Below are 22,303 nucleotides of genomic sequence, written 5' to 3'. Positions count from 1 at the left end.
GTGCGGAAAATACAGTAATCAGATATTAGGTCTATTAATAAATGTTATTTGATATGTTTATATTGCAGTTTGTTCTATGGGCAGCATGAATTTTCTTGTGCGCTGAGAACGTTTTAGCAGTGCGAAATTGCGTGCACGCACAGCTTAGAGGGAACACTGCCCATGAGTCTTTGGGCACACGCACAACACCTAGCAATTTAATTAGTAATTTATTATTCTGTTAAAAAAAGCCTCAATAGCGACCTCTAGAAAGACTCATCAACCAGCCGCAGTTGTATGCTTCACCAAGATGGCATAAAGGTTTCAGGTATACCCAAAATCCCTAGACCTACCAAAAAATAAAATAATATAAATAAAATAAAATATCAACAGAGTCTGACTCTACCCAATGACCCAACACGCAATTGGCCATGTTAACTCATCCATTCCCAAAGATAACTTTTTTTTTTTTTCCCAAGCAGCCATTCATTCATTCTAAGGTACTCTTTAGCATGAAAATTCCTTGGGGAGGGGGGACGCTATTTCGTGGTGTTTTTCACTTATCGCTGGGGGGTTCTAGTCCCCATAAACCGCCAAATACGAGGGATCACTGTATATGGAAAAATGGCTATTTATAATGGGTAGCAATGGGACAAAAATTGGATCACGTTCCAGGGTATAATTTTAAGAGTGCTCTAAAACTGTCACGGCGGGGCATGGCGAGTCGAATGCGGGTGTGCGGGAGGATGGACCAGGGGTGCGAGGAGCAAGGAAGCCAGGAGGGGATGTACTCAAAAATGCCGTCTTAATGAACAAAAGATGGCAGGAACAAAAACAGACAAAAACTGGGCAAAGTACAAAAGGAACGTGAGAACGCAAAACTAAACCTATGGGAAAAGGCAATCGGTGAACCGGAGTGACTGTGGACGAGGGAGCGAGGAAGTGAGGGTGACCATAACAAAAGTGCCCTTTTTTAAGTTTTGGACTCTTTTGACATGCCTTCAGAAAGTTCATCTCTAAGTGTTTTTTTTTTTAAATGTTTTATCTTCATTTAAACAAAAGGCAAAGTCCATGGATGTAAGGTAGAAATTTATTGTTTTCTTCTTTACCATTTGATCATACACAAGTTCGATGTGCTAACTGCTGAGCTGCAAATTAAAAAAAGAGTGATTATTTATAATATGCAGTGATGCACATAACTGGTACACATGCAGAACAGAAATCACTGATATGTAATATTGCGTGCTTCACTTAGCACAATTGTGTACCCTACCTAACTTTCACCCATGAATACAACCAAGCCTGAGCTGAAAATATTTTACCCTGCAAAGTGGCTCCAAAATATGCCATGGCAAAAAGCATACTTAAATGGTGTGCCAGATTTAACACTCGTGTCCTCTGCTACCAGACAAAATTATGAGTGTAAAATTTACAGTCATGTTTTAACACGTATGAAAGAGCATATGAATGGAGTGCTTCTTATTGATAACAAACAAGGTAATCAAAAAGCAATAGCTAATTGCCTTCTTGTTCAATGGCGAGACAAACTGCAGTAACTATGTAAGCCCTATGTAATAATTTTGTACTTAGCCTTTCATTAAGTTAAACATGCACGCCTCATGTTTTTCTATTCTGAGATTTGTTTAGTGACACAGCTTGGATTGATCGTCTGTGTTGAATATCAGTTTTGTAAAAGATCTTTTTTACCATTTTTTTCCATTTTTCTTATTATAAAAGAAACGGTTGGACAGAACCATGACTGAGGCCTTGTCTACATGCAAATGGCTTATTTAAACTCGCATAATCTCCCTCTCGTGATGGTGTTAAAGAAATCGTGTCTATACGTATCCAGCACAGTATGGTTACATCCACTTACAAGAATGCCAAGTCGCTAGGCAGTAGTGTCACCAAATTCTGACCAAACAGAAAGAACCTCCGCCTCAGACATGTCCAACCAAAAAGAACTTCCGCCTCTGACGTCACCAGACCAGTATGTGTCTTTGGCAGAAAAAGTAGTAGTGCGATGGCACAAATCTCCAGTTTAAGCTGGTTACATGCAACCACAAAAGTGGCGGCTTGGCAAAATCTCCACTTTGCCCAGAGGTTTTGAAAGATTTGGTTTTGATGGAAAAAAAAAAAACAGGCCTGCAAATAGGGCAAACCAGAGACATTTACTGCCAGTTTGCAAGAACTCTGGCTACGTGTAACAAGGCCTGAGTTAATTCTTCAACACATGCAGGGGCATGTACTAGACAGCGGCTTAATGGATTTGGTCCTTGTTTTATTTATTTTTTTTGTTTTTGTTTATTAATGCTTCATGTAATCATCTTGCGGGCAGAAATAAACCTCTTTGTGAGCTGAAGCCTAAGGGCCTTAAGTATTACTTTAGTTAGAGTGACACCGTTTAGGATTTTGACAGTTTTTCATTAAAAATTAATTAAAAATTATTAATTCAAAAATCTTGGGAGATAAATGTGTTCTTAATGACCAACAGTATGCTTTAAATCTAATCATAGGTCTGGTTATTATTGAACTATATTACATGGGGGGTGGCATTCCTCCGGAGGTCGCAGTGTCTGTTATAGTTACGGACAGCAGCAGGAGGAGCGTTTATTGCTGCATTTACCATAATGCCCCTAAAGCTCCCACAGGTGCCTGGAAAAATTACACATTAAGTTAATGTTATTAAGTTAATTATATGTTAAGTACTGTACGAACTAAATACTTTAGCTACTAGCAATTTTTAGACCTTCCTTCATCCAAACACTGACAAAAAATGTTGAATACCTTTAGAAAACATAAAAATACGTATTTGGGCTTGTTAAATGTCACTAAATTCTGTTTTCTTTTGTTAAGTCATTGATCAAAGTAGTTTTGAATCTAACGTACTTCATTTTGAAAAGAGTCAAATCCAAAGCACTCTCCTAACATGGCCAAGGCCGCGAGGGCCTTTTAGCAGCTCCACTTGCTTCTTAATTTTACAAATCTTGATTTGGAGTATTAACCCAGGAAGCACCAAAGTGGCAAAATTGCACAAAGCTACTTTTAAAGTGTTCCTTTATCACTAACTATTTTTAAGCTAACAACTTTTGTGATGATGAGACAAAAATGTGTTATTTTCCTGAAAAAAAAAGGCATTAAAGTTTGCTGACCCCTAGCACAAAGCCATTTCTCTTAGTAAAACTTTTTTCTGGTTGTTTTGCACACACCCGAGCAAGCATACTGGGTCCAGGCCTGGGCCAGGCCCACTCAGGACCTGAGCGAGGAAAAGAATCCGATGTCCTCAACCAGGTTGGGTTCCACACTATACACACGCTCTCCCGGCAGGTAACGGGCCAGCTGGTAGAGCGCTGTGTCCTTTCCGTAACCCGGGAAGCAAAAGACTTGATCCAGGTAGTCAGCCACTCTCAGAGAGGCATTGCCCGGGTACAACATGGCTTGTGTGCAGCACTTGGTGGCTGGTACCACGGCATAGAGCTGCGGGGACAAGCGGCGCACCTCCAGAAGGTAGTGACGGCCCAGTAGCTCGACTGCCGCCATCACATACAAGGTCAGGAATGCTAGGTGCCCTGCACACATGCGTAGGGGGAGGGCACATGGGTTCCAGGCAGCCAGGAGCCACAACAGCAAGGTGGAACCCAGAAGGCCCAGACCCACCCATTCCAGGATGCGGTAGGGCTCCGGGTTCCAGTAGCACTGCAGCCTTTCCGGGTGGTACAGCTTGACATAGAGCGAGCCCGCTAAAAAGCGCCGGCTCAGTAGATTCTTGACCACCTGGAACAAGTCGGTGTAGGGCACAGCATCATCTTCCAGGACCAGCATGTTGTGGGGCTGCACTAGCCGGTAGGCCTGCCGCAGGCAGAACACATAGTCCTGCTTCTCGCGCTCAAAAATGTTGGGTTGCTGAGGCCGCCCTTCTGGCCAGCGCAGCACGTGGAAGTGTGACTCCAGCAGTTTGGCATCCTCGTGCTCATCGGGTCCACTCTCCACATCACACAACACCACCTGTCGTGGGGAAGTAGGTATTAAGCTTAAAAGATGACCCAGCCAGGGCTGTAGTCCAGACCATTGTTATATGAGAGTCCCAGCCAAATTCCCATTGCAAAATTTGCAAGTTATATCTGAGTCACTCCGAGTCAGGCTCCAAATCTGTGTCCAGATGAGCTCAAGAAGATTTTCACATCCACATAATTTGAAAAATTTCACTTTGCTCGACAATCCCATCTGCCTGTGTTGTGGAATATTTTAGGATTTAGTCAAGATCAGTAAAATAGTCTCGAACAAAATGTCTTTCGGGGTTTCTTTATAATCGAAGCTTCCAAGACAAGTATTAACAGAGCAGTCTGATGGTCTGTAAGAGTGTGCAGGGCCAGGTGACAGAGAAGATTCTTATGGAGGGAGGAACTACTAGAAGGGGGGAAAAGACAAGACAATGATACATGTGTTTGCCTTGAACTCACTTATCTGTCAAAGTCATTTTATTGTAGCTACAGAGTTCTCATTTATGTTAACTAAAAGGTTCTTTGTTCAAACAAAATAGGTCATCACTTAACAACAAAATTTAAAGGAGATTACTTATTTTCCATTAGAGTAGCCATCGGGAATTTCAGGAAAAAGCGGACGGTGGGTGTGGGGCCAGCACCTAAATTCTCGATGGTTGGTAAAAGCAAATTTTACAACCTCGGTATTGATTGACAGGATTGAAAGAAGAATGCTGCTTTGGCACTTGCACTAACTCTATTTCAAGTTTCTCTGGAATGTGCATGCAGTCCAAAACCTCAGTCCGAGTCAAATGCCAAGGAGTCACAGTCAAGTCCAAAGTAACAACAACAAAAAAATGTGGAGTGGACTCAATTTTAAGTCTCAACTACTTCCCTGCAACTCGAAATGGGTATCAAGAGCTGACTATGTGGAGGCAACGTTTGGGACCGGAAAAACCCAAACTTTTAATGAATGGTGGCAGGATTAAACAGAAAGTAGACTGCTGCAGTGTCTGGTGTGATGTAGAAGCTGTATCAGAGCAGATCATTTAGCAGTCCATCTATGTTTCGCCCTCTTCTATGGTGGAACTTGATTGAAAGGACGACAGTCCTGGATATGTGTGGCTGAAAGAGTTTACCTCCGCAGGGTGTCCAGGACCTCCCTCGGGGATAGGGTGACATGCTTAGTCATCCAGTTTGTACTATGAGTGTAACCAGCTGAGGTGGCTCGAGCATCTGGTTAGGATGCCTATTGGTTGCCTCCCTCAGAGGTGTTCCAGGTGGGCACACGCCACTGGAAGAGGCCTGGGGGTAACAGGGGTATGCTGGCCTGGGATGCATAACCCTAACCCAAAGGAGTTGGAAGAAGTGGCTGGGAAGAGGGAGATCTATGTTTCCCTGCTCAAGCTGCTAGCCCCGTGATCTGACCCTAAAAATTTGGGACTGCTTTTACCAGTCCAAAATGTTGACTCCAAATTGGCAGCTCTTTGCTTTATTTCAATTGGTCCTGTTGACCTGATCGCAAAAAGTGAGTGAACCAAAAGTAGCAATTAGCAAGATTACAGCAGAAGAATGATGAGTATGACAGAAGGACAATGGACATGATGGACGGCCAAAAGACATGACAACACACCTGCGCGCAGGGCTCCTCCCCGCAGGTGCCCAGGAGAGTACTTAGTTGCTGGGTGACCTGCAGAAGATAGTGGTAGTGGAACGAGCGGGGCCGGCGCGTGGTCACCACAGCCACCAGCAGCTCGGAATTCCGGGGAAGCCAGGCAGGGGCAGGCCGAGGGACGGCATCCTGCCAGAAACGCAGCGCTTCTTGACCGCGATGTAAACTCTGCCGCAAGGCTTGCTCAGTCATGCTATCCCTGTAGACCGAGTGCAGGAAGTAGTAGGAGTACTGCAGGCGATGGCCGATGGCAGGAAGCACCACGCAGAATGTCAGGGCAAACACAGTCAGTGTCCATGTGGTGCCGCGCGAGCAGCAAAAGAGGCGGCACCAGTGTAAGGGGCGGCCCAGCGGCACACTTTCACCAACTGCAGGGGAGGAAACATCCAGGTAAGTCAATCATAAACGACCTGTCGACTGCACTCCAAAACAACTTTCTTGTCATTTGAAGAAAAAAAAAATTGGCGACACAGTGAGGGATTAATTTTTAAACATTTATTTTCCAGTTCAGGTCACCATTAGAGTGAAGTCAATTTTTATTTGTACAGCCCTGACCACAATGGATGAAAAACAAATAACAGAATACATACATTTATCTGAGCAAATGAAGAAAGCTTTAGGTAAGACTGCAAATGGGAGGCTGAACAGTCTGCAATAGATGACATGTGTAAAACTAAACACATTTGAGGAGATGTCTGGGGGATATGGATATTATCATTGTAAAGTCTCCCTCCCTAAATACCCATTCATCCATCCATCCATTTTGTATAGTCGCTTATCCTCACATGGGCTTGCTGGGGACTATCTTAGCTGACTTTGGGCAGTAGGCAGGGGACAGCCTGAACTGGATGCCAGCCAATTGCAGGGCACACAGATATGAACAACCATTCATGCACCCAATCACACCTAATGACAATTTAGTATGTCCAATACACCTGCCATGCTCCTGCATGCCTCTTACTGCATGCATAACAATATCTTGCATTAAAAATTTTGCACCACATGATATTCTAATAATGTATTATTAGCACCATTGTCTGTGTTTGTTGTTTATTGCTATTTTTTGCTATTTATTTATTGCTCGATTGTGGAATGTAGTCTGCTGCTAGGGAGTGAGCAGAATAAGAATTTCATTGTGTGGTGTGTACATATATATATATATATATATATATATATATATATATATATATATATATATATATATATATATATATATATATATATATATATATGATAATAAATCTTTTGAATCTCAAATGCATGTTTTTGGAGTGTTGGTGGAAGCTGGAGTGCCCAGCGAGAACCCACAAAGTCTCGTGGAGTACACGCAAATTTCACACAAAAAGGCGAACTTGTTAAACAAATCGCCACCGAGCCCCCCCAATAATACACGTTGTGCATATTTCCAATGCTAAAGTGTTGCTAATTTAAGGAAAAAAAGAACAACAAAACTTTGTAAAGATATTACACGTTGCAACATAACCGTGTAACCAGTGAACTTTGGCAGGAATGAATTGTCAGCTTAATGGAAACCTTGTTTTGGAATTGAGGCCAAATCATTAAGCATATGTGTTAATTATAGTTAGTAGCTTGCTGAAATTTATTATGGTTTCTATGGTAAAACGTTTTATATTTTGTTGTATTTGCATGTCAATTCATTTAAAAGTAGTTAGTCTCAACTTTAAGGTAAAATTGTAGTTTAATGTCAAACGTGTACTGAGTATTTTGATTATGTAGTAATGTGTACCTGTTTTTATAAGAAATGTGGAAAGAGTTAATGGTTTTTGTTTGTCTTAAAGGTTTTCTACCTATGGCTAAGCCTATGCCTGTGGCTACGGCTATGGCTTATCTGTGACACTCCTTTATCAATCAACATAACACAAGGATTGAAAAAATTATAAAAATAAACTAGCGCTGCAATCAGCTATAAAGGGATCTCACAGACCTGTGCACGTTGAGGTACGAACAAACAGGTTGGGCTATGAACAAGTTGGAGTATGAACGTGTTTGGGTACACGCATGTTGGGGTAAGTGAACTTTAGAAGTCATTGTGTCAGAAACTGTCCAAGTTTTATGACATTTGGCCAACCGGCTCAACAAACTAAATAGAAATGCAAATATGATGTTATGTTATTAGCACTACGATGAAAAATGAGTTCGTAGATGACTTCAGTCCAGGACTCTTATCCAATATGTGAAATTTAGAAAGGGTGGGATTATATTGGTTGAGTTACAGCAGCTTTTATTGTTAGAGGTGTGTGATTTTACACTGTCGTATAGGCCACGCCCATTATCAAAACATTGTACTATTTGTGGGAGGGTATTGGGCGTGTCCGATGGTTTTCAGTCAACATTTAAGCGATATCACTTCAAGGGGCTCGGCAGAGTACATAAAAACGCTAAGGAATTGCTATATTTTTTGCTGCCACGAGGTGACGCTCGCACTACGATTAAAAAATAGGCTTGTAGGTGGGTTTCACATTGGACTCCCATCCCACATATGAAATTTTGAAAATATTCAATTATCTAGGTCCAATTACAGCAACTAGTACCGATTTGGTGAGATACAGGAATTTGAGGTGGAATACAGGACACGCCCTTCATGTTCCAATGTCTCAAAGCTTTTATGACCATTTTTCAGTTAATTTACTCAAAGAGGCATTGAACAGTCCATGAAAGTGTAAAAAATAAGATTTTTGTCTGCCACTCAGTGGTGCTATAAATGATTTCGAAGTTTTAACACATATTTAAAGGCACGTATTAAAGGCTGTATTAACGACTTTTAAAGTCCCTGCATAGTTTCAGATGGTTTGAAGCTGTTACAGCTGAGTTATTAAGGTTTTTGTCACTCTTGGCGAAGGAAATATTCAAAATAATTTGAAGCTCCGCACACATCTTACAAGTCATGGGGGTCTGCACAATTTTTGGGATATTTGTGCCGCTAAGTCTGCTAATGGTCCATGCCAACGTAGAAGTCAATTGGGTGAACCGTTTAAGAAAAGAAGGAACAAGTTTGAGTCCAGCCAATGTACAAGAATGGTGCGAAGTTGCACATTAAAAAAAATCATATTTATTTTCTGTACATCTTAGCACATGACTCCAATTTACTTTTTTGTAGGTCTAACATTCCTACATATGCCTAAAAAGTTTCATAGCTGTAAATGAAACCAAACAGGATTGACTGTAATCTTTTGACTAATGACATTTTTTGCTGCCACTAGATGGTGCTAGCATTACAATGGAATATATGTCTGTCAATGTCTTCAGGAATGGACACTCGTCCAATGTGTGAAACTGTGAGAGAATCAGATCATCTGGGTCAAATTACAGCAGCTTTTACTGGTGCGATAAACAATGTTCCCTCTAATTTTGAATGTGACTGAGCATTCACACAAGTTTCCTGAGCAGGCATTGGACCAAGGTGAGCAACTTCAGACATGCACACAGTGAGTCGCCGTGTGCATATCTGATGTCACCCCTAAAGTAACCTATATCACATGACTCACATTCTGTCATAATGAGCACTGGGGGGGGGGGGCGCACCCTCAATTAATGACAATGGGGGGGCTCTGAGCATATCCAGGGGCCTTGCTGCGGCCCTGGAATGATGATGCAAGGCTGCTTGGAACTCCAAGAAATGATAAGACCATCTGGGGACAAATACAGCAACCTTGTTCGTTTTGGCGAGACATCAGACTGACATTTTTGTTTGCCACTAGGTGGCCTTATAAGCAATTGAAGACATTCTTAAACACATAGGTTAAGGGCTTGAGTCTTCATGTGTCTTCATGGTGAAGTTTCAGATTTTTCTAAGCTTGTACAGCTGAGTTATAAAGGTTTGTGTCACATGCGGTGAAGTAAACATCAAAGGGATAATATGAAGCCCAGCCCCCAACATATTTGATGGCGAATCTTCACAAAAATTTTAACAATTGTGCCTCCCAGTAAGATAAAACACCACAGCAAATTTGAAGTAGATTGGGTCAAGCGTTAGGGAGAAAAAAGTAGCAGTTCGGGACCTGCAGAGCAAAATCGGGCCAAAAGTGCACATTCAAAAATTCATAACTCTCTTTCTGTACATCTGAGCATATGGCTCGCACTGACTTTTTTGTAGGGCTATAGGTCCTACATAAGGCTACAAATTTTTCTACCTCTAGGTCAAACGGGCCGGGAGTGAGAGGCTATTTTCCACTCGTAAGGCCATTTTGGGGCCAATTACAGCCACTTTTTTTGTTTTGGCGGGACATCTGACTTTGAGGTGGCGTGCAGATCATGCCCATTATCAAAAAGTTGTCAAATTTTAAAACCTTAATATTCCATGTCTTAATGGTGTTCTGACCAATTTTCAGTTATTTTACTCAAACAGACTGAGCACAATACATTAGTTTAAAAAATGACATTTTTATCAACCACTAGGCTGCACCAGTAGCTATTTCAATTTTTTTTTTCAAATGTGTTAAAGGCATAAGTCTTCATGTGTCTATGCAGTTTTAGATTTTTTTAAGCTTGTACATCAGACTTAAGGTTTTTGTCACTCTTGGCAAAGGAAAAATTTAACACATAATTTGAAGCCCCAGCCCTATCATTAATTGTATGATCTGCACCAAATTTTTCCCAGTTGTGCCCCTATGTCTGATAATGCACAACAGCAAATTTGAAGGCGATTGGGTAAAGCGTTTAGGAGAAACAAGTGGCAGTTTGGGACCTGCGAACATGCACATGCTCTCGGTCAAACAGGTCGGAACTGGCTGGCATTTTAGGATCATCTGGGCTCTATTTCAGCAAGTGCTATGCCTGTTTCAGTAAAATTCACTGAAAATTAGTCAGGAGAATATTGAGATATGGAATATAAATAATCTCACATTTTATGACTCTTTAAATTTGGGCGTGGCCTTTACACCGCCTCAAAGTCTGATGTCAGTTAATGCTCCTTCAGTTTGACCTTGATGATCTCATCTTGTCACAACTTCACAGGTTGAATGAAAGTCCATTCATAAAGACATGATCAAACATACATTCCATCGTAGTGCTAGAATCACTTTATGGCAGGAAATAATATATTACCGATTTTGCGATTCCAATTACTTAGTTGAGTTCGTTGAAAAAATGCTAATGAACATTTGCACTTTTTTTTAAACATTGACTTCTACTATTCGCCTGCATATGCACAAATACATTCATACCCAAATATGTTCATACCTCGAACTGGTCATACTTCAACGTGCTCAGGTCTGCGAGAACCCGTTATGGCTGCTTGCAGCTCTAGTTATTATTATTCTTCTCCTGAATGCATTTTTGAGGGCCTAAACATGCACGAAAAGTCACGAAAATGTGCACGCTGGTCGAACACTTATCAGGCCCGCTGTAAAATTTTGGTGTTTACACACATGAAAACTATAAACTTGATTTTTAGCACCTGAAGCTCCTCCCCATTTTATTTGTCATGGGATCTTCGTGATTTTTGGAATATTTGTGCCCTTAAGTCTGATAATGGTCCATGCCAAGTTGAAGGTAATGGGGTAAACCGTTTAAGACAAGAATGCACTTGTTTCAGACCAGCTAATGTCTAAGATTGAGGCAAAATTGCACATTATAAAAAATCATAATTATTTTTCTGTACGTCTTAGCACATGTGTTTTATTGACTTTTTTGTAGGTTTAACAGACCTGCATATGCCTAAAAAGTTTCGTAGCTGTCGGTCAAACCAAACAGGATTGACTGTAATCTTTCGACATGACATTTTTTGCTGCCACTAAGTGGCGCTAGCTTTATAATGGAATTTATGTTTGTCAGTGTCTTCAGAAACAATTCCTCCTCCAATGTGTGAAATTATGAGATCAGATCATCTGGGTGAAATTGCAGCAGCTTTTACTGGTCCTATAAATCTGCGGAATGAAAATGGACATAGAGGCCACGCCCATTATCGAAACATCGTAATATTCGATGGAGGTCAGCAAGCATGTATAGAGGCTTGTCAGACTTAATTTCAGCTATATTACTTCAACAGGCTCAGCAAAGCACATAAAAACATTTAAAAAAGCTATATTTTGGACTGCTACTAGGTGATGCTCACACTAAGAAAAATTAAAATAAAAAAAATACATTGGTAGTTGTGTTCTGCATTAGACACCCATCAAATATATGACATTTTGAAAAGATAGGACCATCTGGGTCCAAATACTGCAACTTTGTTTGTTTTTGAGAGACGTCTTACTGACATTTTTGTTAGCCACGAGGTGGCCCTATAAGTAATAATAAAACTTTTTAAACAGATGTGTTTAGGGCATGAGTTTTGATGTATCTGTGAAGTCTCAGATTTTTTTAAGGTTGTACTACTGAGTTAGTGTCAGAGAAATCTCTAAAAAAAGACTAGGACAAGCCTAGCTGCTAAGCAGCAAAAAGAGTAACTCAGACCAGCCAAGATTGACTTTTCTATGCCAGGCATAGGGAAAAAGCTTGGGCAAATGAACTTGTGGGTTTTCCAACGCTAATTCAACGCCCAAGCGCCCCTGCCTGGTTTTTATTAATCCAGCAAAGCATTGCACATTACAAAACATAACAAAAAGAGTCAGTCGGGCGCCACCAACAGCTGGGCCAAGGTCCCAGCTCACACTTTCCTGCGTCAACAGCTTTATCTAAGGACTGGGGCGAGATGAACTAGGACTGCACACATGGATAGCAATGCACACTATTCTAGACAAGAAATAAGCACATAATGATAACAACCGAATATAGGATTTCCTTCACAGTTAGTAAGGTTTTTGCCACATGTGACTAAGTAAACATTAAACACATATTTTGAAGCCCCGCACCCTCCATGTTTGTGGGCGGATCTTCACGAAATTTTGATAAATTGTACCTCCACGACTGATAATACACCAGAGCGAAAACTCGTGAAATTTGGGAAACTTTGTGTTCCATGTCGTAATGGTATTCTGACCAATTTTCAATTATTTTACTCAAACAGACTTAGCACAGTACATGAAAATATAAATACATGTTATTAACCACCAGGTAGCGCTATAAGCGATTTAAAAAAATGTTTATAAGTAATAAAGGCATGAGTCTTGATGTATCTGCAAAGTTTTAGATTTTTTTTAAGCTTGTACAAGAGAGTTATTTAGGTTTTTGTCACTCTTGGCAAAGGAAAAATTTAACACATATTTTGAAGCCCTGCCCCCATCATATATGTCAGCGGATCTTCAACAAATTTTGCCCAGTTGTGCCCCTATGTCTGATAATGCACCACAGCAAATTTGAAGTCCATCAGGTCAAGCATTTAGGAGAAACAAGTATTGTTTGGGACCTGAAAATGGCCAAAATTGGGCCAAAAATGCACATTCAAAATTCATATCTCTATTTCTCTACATCTGAGCATATGGCTCGCACTGACTTTTTTGTAGGTCTCGAGGTCCTACATATGCCTAAAAATTTTCGTAGCTCTAGGTCAATTGGGCCGGGACTGGCTGCACTTTTTCGACCTTAGGTGGCGCTGCAGAACCATTTTTGCATTGTTTTAGAAAACAGTAAAATATCAAATTTTTCGCCAGGCCCTGGCTCTGGGATTAGGTACACAATGTAAAACTATGCCAAGAATGATTTAAAATTCACTGTTTTAAAAAAATGGTGGCCTTATGACCAATTGCTACTGTTTTGAATGTAGGGATAGAATTCTGACATTTTCAGGTGGGTTACGGTAATCTTTTAAATTCCCAAGTATTTGGCTTGTATAAAGATATAGGTAGCAGTTTGGGGGAAAACCCCTCTAATATGCAGTGCAAACAATAAGCTAAAAATGTATTGATAGATTTTGGTGTGCATGATTTTTAAAAAAGTCAAAAGTGGCTCTTGTAATATTATTATTTTCTGAGTGTGGCCCTTGGAGGAAAAGGGTTAGACATAGTGGGCACTTTCAGTCAGGTTTGTAATTTTAGTGTTACTATTCTGCCCTTAAGAAGTGCAGTACTGTACCACCTTTGTTGTTTTAGAATTGTACATAGACTTAGAGCACCCTCTTCTGGTTATTTCGAAATATTGTTTTTCTCAGTAGACGTGAGTTAGTGTCAGAGAAATCTCTAAAAGAAGACTGGGACAAGCCTAGCTGCTAAGCAGCAAAAACAGTAACTCGGACCAGCCAAGATTGACTTGACAATGTGGCAGTGGGCAAAGACAACAGGTTGTTGTTCGAGAAGTGCCGATCTTATTTTATTTTGCCTTGGACGAGAATTGTCCTTTTACGGCGACCTAAAGAGGGTAATGGTCGAAGACCATCATTGTTCAAATAAAGCAGACCAAAAGGAAAGAAAGTCTGGTTGTTTAAAACGTCGTTATCCAGCCGTCTAGCTGGCGAAAAACCCGATGCTTCGGAGTGAGGACGGCATAGTTACCGTGATCACTCGCTACTTCACGCTTCGCCTTTAGTGCATCGCAGATTTTCGGGGGGAAGAAAAAAAAATATTGCGGCGAGACGTGCCAGATATGCAATTTATCTATAAAGGCACTTGTCACTAGCACTCCTTGGAAGTCGAACTACTACTGCTGTACACATATTTACTTTAATCTTAAATGATTAAACCTTACACAGTAAATGTACTGGTATGCCCTCTCTTTTCTGTGTCTTCCGTGTCTAGTCACGTACCTATACGTTTAGAACTTCCTCGGCCGTCCGACTAGAGCGAGGAACAACCTTACCGAACATGATTAAAACGCAGATTTTACACTTTAAATTTCAAATCATTACAAAATGCAAGAGGATCCAAAAGCTTGCTTTTGTCTCTCCTGTGTCCCTCCCCTGTGTCTCTCCTGTAACCGCCTGTGTGTGCTCAGCTCAGCACACACGCACACTTTACGAACGTGCCAGTAAGCACATTGATTGACAGCTTGGGCTCTTGGAGCCGATCACGTGACTTGTAGGCATGCCGAGAGCAAACGCACACACTTCTGTGTGCCTACATAGATATCAACGGAGAAATGGACAGCTTTGGAAATTTGACTTTTACCTAGATTTCTTTTGTAATAAATTGAAATTTCAAGTGTATTGTTATGATATAAGAGGCTTCACTTTAATTCGATGTCCGGGCAGCTGCTCGCGGGAGTTCAAAGGATGGAAAGTGGTAGCCACTGTTCAGTTAGTATATAAGGTTTAATCATTTCAGATTTAAGTAAATATGTGTACACTACTGCAGTACTTAAATAATATGCATAGAATGAAGACTTTTCCCATTTACAAAATTAGAAAATATATATATATATTCAGTGTGTATGTGTCTGTGTGGGGGGTCCCAATTAACCGCGAAAAACGAGGGCCGCATATATTCAAGAAAATCGCTTTTTTTGTAACTAAAAAGCTTACAATACTGTATTTGACAATATTAAATTTAAGGACTACTTTTTGCTTCTTTACATTGAAATTATGCTTAGTTACTGGATACATGCACATAAAATCAAAGGCAGCAATAATCAAATGAAAGCCTAAAATTGATTTATGATGTACAATTTATGACATAGAATAAAAGAATAAAGTTTGCTTCATAATGGTACATAAAATTGTATTTTTAACAGCAAATAAATGTGTGATGTCTGTGTTTGTTTTAAATGGAGAGAAAGCGTGTGCGTGTTGGTTTATGCGCTTGTTGGTATAAGCGCTATGTTGCAGGGCAAGCTTGCGTGTTTATGTCCCTGTACGTATATATGTGTGCTTGATTCCAGCCACAGGTGGGTCTTTTGTAACACATGCATCTTGAAATCATAAAGAGTGATGATGTTTTTTGAATTGTTTTTATGAAAGTAATATATTTGCTTTGATATGAGGTGTTTGCGCGCGTGTGTGTGCTATACTCAACAGTATTTGATGGTTGAAAAAACTGGTTCTTTCCTGTTCCTCAAAGCCGTTTTGTTGATTCTACGTTTCATTCCGTTCATTAAATTAAAATTCAAAATTACGAGTGGGGTTGGGAGAAGATGTTCAACGTAGTAGTCCGATTAGAATGAAAGAAAAAGAAAGCGAAATTATTACAGGACAGGCCACGTGATCTCAAGATCCTTCCTACTTTGACTCCGCCTAGGGGGAAGTAACCTAGGCGGGCTTTTCACTACATAGGAGGGGTTTAAAGGCTATTTCTTATCATCCATCCATTTTCTACCGCTGTATTCTGGGATCGGGTCGCGGGGGCAGCAGCTTGAGCAGGGAGGCCCAGACTTCCCTCTCCCCTTCCACTTCATCCAGCTCCTCCGGGAGGATCCCCAAGCGTTCCCAGGCCAGCTGAGAGACAAAGTCCCTCCAGCGTGTCCTGGGTCGTTCCCGGGGCCTCCTCCCTGTGGGACATGCCCGAACACATCATCAGGGAGGCAATCCGAACAAGATGCCCTAAACACCTCAACTCGCTGCTCTCAATGCGGAGGAGCAGCGGCTGAGCCCCACCCAGATGACTGAGCTTCTCACCCTGTCTTTAAGGAAGGGCCTGGACACCCTGCGGAAAAAACTACTTTCGGCCGCTTGTATTCGGGATTTCGTTCTTTCGGTCACAACCCACAGCTCATGACCCTTAATGAGGGTAGGAACGTAGATTAATGGAAATATGTGCTTTTATAAATGTAATGTATCAATAAAATAGTGTGTCCATGTAACTGTGCTATTCTAATGACTATTTGAGATAACAATAAATATTCCGCTGCTTACTGCTTTTTTTTCTAGGTTCCTTCAAGATCGACCAGTAAATCGAGAATGTCACCTTTTGGCTCTGCTCTTTCTACACCATAACAGGCTGGTACAGCATCCGCAACACAGCAAATGCTGCATCGAGCCATCTGTTGATCTCCCATTCCATCATACCTTCACTCGTGAACAAGATACTTAAACTCCTCCACTTAGGCAGGACCTCATCACTGACCAGAAAAGGGCAGTCCGCCCTTTTCTGACTGAGGACCATGGTCTCTGGTTGAAGGTGCTGATCTTCATCCCAGCTGCTTCAAACCCTACTGCAAACCACTCCAGTGAAGGTTGGAGGTCACAACGTGGGGAGGCCAGCAGTACTACATCATCTGCAAATAGCAGTGATGAAATGCTGAGACCCCCAAACTGGACCCCCTCAACACTTTGGCTGCACCTAGAAATTCTTTCCATAAAAGTAATGAAAAGAATCTGTGACAGAAGGCAGTCTTGGCAGAGTTCAACTCTCACCAAAAACGAGTTCGACTTACTGCCGGCAACTGCCCATATCAGAACGTACGGTACCCCGTACTTTTGAAGCACCCCCCACAGAGTTCCCCGAGGGACACTGTCAAACGCTTTCTCCAAGACTACGAAGAATATGTAGACTGTTTGGGTGAACTCCCATGCACCCTCGAGGATCCTACCAAGGGTGTAGAGCTGGTCCACAGTTCCACAGCCGGGACAAAAACCACACAAAAACCTCCTGAATCCGAGGTTCGACTTGCTGATGGACCCTCCTCTTCAGCTGTAGTTGGAACACACCCTCCGGTGCCCCTTCTTAAAAAGGGGGACCGCCACCCCAGTCTGCCAATCCAGAGGTGCTGTCCCTGATGTCCATGCCATATTGCAGAGGCATGTCAGCCAGGACATTCCTACAACATCCAGAGCCTTCAGGAACACCGGGCAGATCTAATCCACCCTTAGGACCTTACTACAAAGAAGTTTTTTTTACAACCTTGGTGACGTCAGCCCCAGAGATGGGAGAGCCGACCTCGGAGTTTCCAAACTCTGCTTCCTCAGAGGAAGACGTGTTGGTGGAATTGAGGAGGTCGTCGAAGTATTCTGTGACACCTTTTGGCACTTGAAAGTGCTCATGTATATTTTATTATTAGTATTTAATTCTTTGTCACGAGAATGTATCTCTTTTCCCCAGGAAAGATAAAGCAGTTACTGACATGCTAAAAAAGGGGTAGGAACCTTTACGACGGAACTTTGGGCATGTCAGGTTGTTTTGCCCAGGCTCCTCTTGAAAAGAGGGAACGTGCACCCTCCCTTCATCACCTGTATTTTTCAGGTCAGTCTATTTTCTAAGTTTAACCCAAATCGAAGGGGAAATGTGTTGAAAAAAAAAACTGATACACTTAAATGACAATGAAGTAGTTTAATGAGTTGACAAGAAGCATCGGGAGAAATGGCATGCTAAGTTGACAGATTGTCATTATTTGATTAGTTGTTTGATCACTCCCTTTGTCCGCGTGAGTGATGTAAAAACAAAAGCTCTAAACTTATTTTGATAAGCAAGTATTGATTTAAAATATATAGGATGATATGAAGGATTGTGAATGTTTAATTCTTGTTGGTTGAAACCATGAATTATGCCAACAAAACTATTTCTGTTATAATGTAGACAGGATTTATTTTCTAAAAGAGATGATTACTTTTGTATTAATAAAAGAGGGAATTTGGGAATGGCAACTGTCTTTCCTCCTCGTCACATGTGTGTTTCAGGTGTGCCAAAATTGTTACCCGGGATCCCAGGCAATATAACAATTGCAATGACAATGTAACAATTCTGCCCACTGGTTCACAACACCCCTAATTGGGGTCAGTGGCACCCCATCCCCTCTGTACACAAGTGTTAATGGTGCACTGCTCCCTACTCCTGAGACGTCAGACCAGAATTTCTTCGAAGCTGTCCGGAAGCGTTTTCCCTGGCCTCAGCGAATTCCTCCCACACTTCGGTTTTTGCCTTGGAGACCGCCGAAGCCACACTCCGCTTGGCTACCCGGTACTCATCTGCTGCCTCCGGAGTCCCACAGGCCAAAAAGGCTCAATAGGACTGTAAAGGCTATTGTAAAGATCCTAAAGTTACCAAAGAAGTGTCGGATCAACCTAAGTACCCTTTGATGTAACCATAATATAGTACATACACACAATATTTACTTGCGGTAAAAATTCTAGGTAAGTTAAATATTTCTTGAAAGCAATCTAAAATTTCTTAAATGCACTTTTCATTGTGGCCAGCAGGAGGTGCTGCAAGTGCTGCATTTACCATTTACCATTGACCGTAGCTATAACATGCCTCCAGACTGCCTCCAGAGAAGAGTGCCCCAGACAAGAGGAGCGAAATTACACAAGATCTCGGACCACAGCAGATGGCAGTAGTGGTGGTATACCGTATTTTTCGGACTATAAGTCGCTCCGGAGTATAAGTCGCACCAGCCAAAAAATGCATAATTAAGAAGGAAAAAACATATATAAGTCGCACTGGAGTATAAGTCGCATTTTGGGGGGAAATGTAAATATAATGATAAAATATATGGCACGTGTAGACACAGCGCCATTTGGTCTTGCTCGGCTGCTCGCTCGGCAGCTCGCTCGGCCGCTCGCTCGGTCGCTAGCTCGGCTGCTTGCTCGGCTGCTAGCTCGGCCGATCGCCTGGCCGCTCCAATCGCTCGACCGATTGCCGATCGCGCAGCCGCTCGCGGCGGGCCGGCTCGCTCTTCCGACAATGCGTTCTTTTGTTCGTCAAACAAGTGTTTGTCTGAAAGTTTTTCCGGTCAGTTTACGCCACAATACATGCACAGTCGACGGGTCTTCTTACACATCAGAAGAAGCAAGATTTGCCAAGTTTTACACACGGAACTGGAGAACTAGCTAAGGGAACTGGGGCTGCTACACCGGCCTGCTAATTCACTGGACTCACCTGCTACCCCTGCTACCCACTTTTAAACAACTCCTCCAACTCGGGAGGTAAATGTTTCGCCACTTCCTCTTCAACGTTGCTTACGTCAGACTCATCGGTGCCATTTTAGTTCAGCCCTTCTCAGTTGTTTTTATAAATTACCGGCATTGTTGAAATGATTAACACAGGCCTAGAGCGCCCTCTTGCGGTTCAGTGTGAAAATAACAAGTGAAATGATGTATTAATGTGTTGATAATTTCACACATAAGTCGCATCAGAGTATAAGCCGCACCCCCAGCCAAACTATGAAAAAAAATGCGACTTAAAGTCTGAAAAATACGGTATCTTCTATATCCAGTTCTTATACACTTTTGGAGGACGTGGTCTCATTCAGGAATGCGAGTGTAGGTGTGTATGAGTGTGTGTGTGTGTATGTGTGCGTGCATGAATGGGGATGGTGTCTTCAAAAGTCTTTCATTCGCCGACCATTCTTTTGAAGGATTGAGGTAGTCAGAGAGCCATCAATCCTGGTTGTAATGTCCTTCTGATAGCGGCATCTGTCCTTCTGTTCACAATGGGATGTTACTTCTCTGTTGGAGGAACCCTTTTGTTTGTTTTGTAGGAGACAACCAGTCTCGTTGTGTCATGGGCCAAGACTATTCCTGTTTTTTATGCTGACATTATGTCATGTCCATTTTTATTAGAATACCAGTTTCATGAATACACTATTTTACTGATACATTGCATTTATAAAGACACCTATTTTCATTAATGCACAATATGTACTTGCAGTAAAACTCCAAGGTAAGTTAAACATTTCTTGAAAGCAATATTCTTAAATGTACTGACATGCTATTCGCAAGTTATCTATCATTAAATGAACAAATTATGGTCTAAAGCTAATATGGCAACATCAGACCGAGAGGGTTTTTCTGGCCCCCGTGATGGTATTAAGTTATTATTAGATCCGGCCCACTGGCTGCTGCAAGCCAGCAGCCCGCAGATATGATGTACTCACCAATACTACATTTCCCACAATGCACCGGGATCGTGCTGAGCGGGAAGCGGCTTAATTAAATTACTGGTTAGCAGTCATTAGCATTACAGCAAAAGTTATTTTACAGATACCCATCAACATTGGCAAAACGGAAGGTGGACAATGAAAACCGGGGGTTTCAACCAAGGTGGGAGTTAGAGTAAATGTTCACGGAGGTAGCTGGAAAACCTGTGTGTCTTCTATGTGGAGAAAGTGTGGCGGTAATGAAAGAGTATAATATGAGACGGCATCATGAAACAAAACACGCAGACCAAAACAAGATTATGGACATCGAACAAAGGCTACGAAGGTCGAGGAATTAAAACGAGGCCTCAAATCTCGACAGGGTCGATTCAGAAAAGCCAAGTCACAAAGCGAGGCTGCTGTCAAGGCAACTTTTATTTTAGCGGAGGAGATCGCTAAATCAGGCTTGCCATTTACAGAGGGGGATTTCATAAAAAACTGTATGCTTAAAGTCTGTGACGAAGTTTACCTGGACAAAAGACAGCTCTTTTTAAACGTCAGCCTGAGCAGAAATACCATTGCTGAGCGAGTAGATCTGTTTTCTATCATTTTAAAAGAGCAATTTATTAAAAAGGGAAAAGATTCCATCGCATATTCCCTGGCTGTGGACGAGAGCACAGACATTTCTGACATTGCCCAGTTGTCAGTTTTCATCCGCGGAGTGGACTCCAGCCAAAATGTGACAGAGTTGTTCGCGTTATGTCCTATGCATGGCACAACTACAGGACATGATTTGTATGAAGAGGTCTCAAGATGTGTCAACAAGATGGAGCTGCCTTGGGAAAAACTCGTGGGTTTGACAACGGACGGAGCACCTGCGATGTGTGGACATGGGAGTGGACTGGTGGCGAAGATGCAGAAGGAAAACGTCACAGGTGAGCTGACAACTTATCACTGTATCATACACCAGGAGTCGCTGTGCGGTAAAGCCTTGAAAATGAAACCTGTAATGAGCACCATCATGTGCACAGTTAACTTTATCAGAGCCAAAGGTTTAAATCACCCCCAGTTCAAGTAATTTCTGAGCGAGTTAGAAACGGAGCATGGTGTGCCCTATCACACTGAGGTGCGGTGGCTAAGCCAGGGAAAGGTGCTGCACAGATGTTTCGAGCTTCACGAGGAGATTTGTCTGTTCTTGGACAGCAAAGGGAAAGACACAACGCAACTCAGAGACGAAAAGTTTTTGTGTGAAATGGCTTTTCTGTGTGACGTAATGTCATCTGAATGAAATGAACTTGCAGCTGCAACGTTGGGCTCGTGTCATCTCTGATATGTACGGTACAATGAAGGGGTTTCAAACCAAACTGACTCTGTGGGAGGCACAAATGTGGAAAGAAAAAAAAAACTTGAGCCACTTTCCTAGTTGTCAGACCATGAAAGATGAGCTATCTACCAGTGTTTTCCCGAGCACAGTTTGCTGATAAAATTAATGTACTCGCCACTGACAAAAGCACAAAAAGCAGGTTTGCACTGCTCAGTAATCCATTTGCAGTTGATGTAGAAAGCTCACCGCCAAACCTCCAAATGGAGTTGAGCTACAATGCAATAATGCGTTGAAGGCAACATACGCAGCAGTGGGTGCTGCGGACTTTGCGCGCTTCCTCTCCGACACAATGCCCCAGCTGCGCACCCAGGCTGCTTAAACGTTATCTATGTTTGGCAGCATCATAAACAGTACTTGTGTGAACAACTGTTTTCACTAATGAAGCCGAACAAAACATCACACAGAAGTTGACTTACTGCTGAACAGCTTCAGTTAGTTGTGAGTATTTCCTCAGCTCAAAGCCTGACCCCAAACATTGATGAACTTGTGCAAAAGATGAGACACCACCCAAGTATCAGCCTCAGCCTCAAACAAGTGAACATTACTGTGCAATTACAAATTTTGAGTTTTTACTCTGTTCAAATTTAAAAGTTAAATATGCACATATGACTTTTCCTTGAAGAACGTCTTGTTTTTGGTGAAGAGATTTTTGCTCTTTATTTTATTGTTTCG

The 22,303-nt window shown here is 41.9% G+C and overlaps 1 protein-coding gene across 2 annotated transcripts; it reads right to left on the bottom strand.

Annotated features, from left to right (window-relative positions):
- Positions 1-1,055: 1,055 nt before the first annotated feature.
- Positions 1,056-15,681, bottom strand: LOC148409135 (GPI-N-acetylgalactosamine transferase PGAP4-like). 2 transcript variants are annotated; one of them, XM_088441757.1, is made up of 4 exons: positions 15,474-15,681; positions 5,593-5,999; positions 3,637-3,984; positions 3,404-3,548 (listed from the first exon to the last, which is right to left on the bottom strand). In XM_088441757.1, exons 1-4 carry the CDS (start codon positions 15,550-15,552, stop codon positions 3,540-3,542), a joined length of 843 nt encoding a protein of 280 aa, XP_088297883.1. In that variant the 5' UTR covers positions 15,553-15,681; the 3' UTR covers positions 3,404-3,539. The 2 variants fall into 2 exon arrangements, with proteins under 2 accessions (XP_088297882.1, XP_088297883.1); XM_088441756.1 differs by having other exon boundaries at positions 1,056-3,984.
- Between the last annotated feature and the right edge of the window lie 6,622 nt (positions 15,682-22,303).

The sequence above is a fragment of the Hippichthys cyanospilos genome, chromosome 18, assembly GCF_059441005.1.
Source record: "Hippichthys cyanospilos isolate Australia breed blue-spotted pipefish chromosome 18, RoL_Hcya_1.0, whole genome shotgun sequence".
NCBI lineage: Eukaryota > Metazoa > Chordata > Actinopteri > Syngnathiformes > Syngnathidae > Hippichthys > Hippichthys cyanospilos.
Note: the sequence above shows the minus strand (reverse complement) of the source record. Positions and strands in the feature narration are given on the sequence as shown.

Bases quoted from the DNA above. Each gene is read 5' to 3' on its own strand.
- LOC148409135 (XM_088441756.1), bottom strand. From the start codon at position 15,552: ATGAACGGAATGAAACGTAGAATCAACAAAACGGCTTTGAGGAACAGG. The intron at 6,000-15,473 runs GTTGAGTATAGC...CCTCCCCTGCAG, and splicing joins TTTTTCAACCATCAAATACT to TTGGTGAAAGTGTGCCGCTG. The intron at 3,985-5,592 runs GTGTGTTGTCAT...TCCCCACGACAG, and splicing joins GGGAGGAGCCCTGCGCGCAG to GTGGTGTTGTGTGATGTGGA.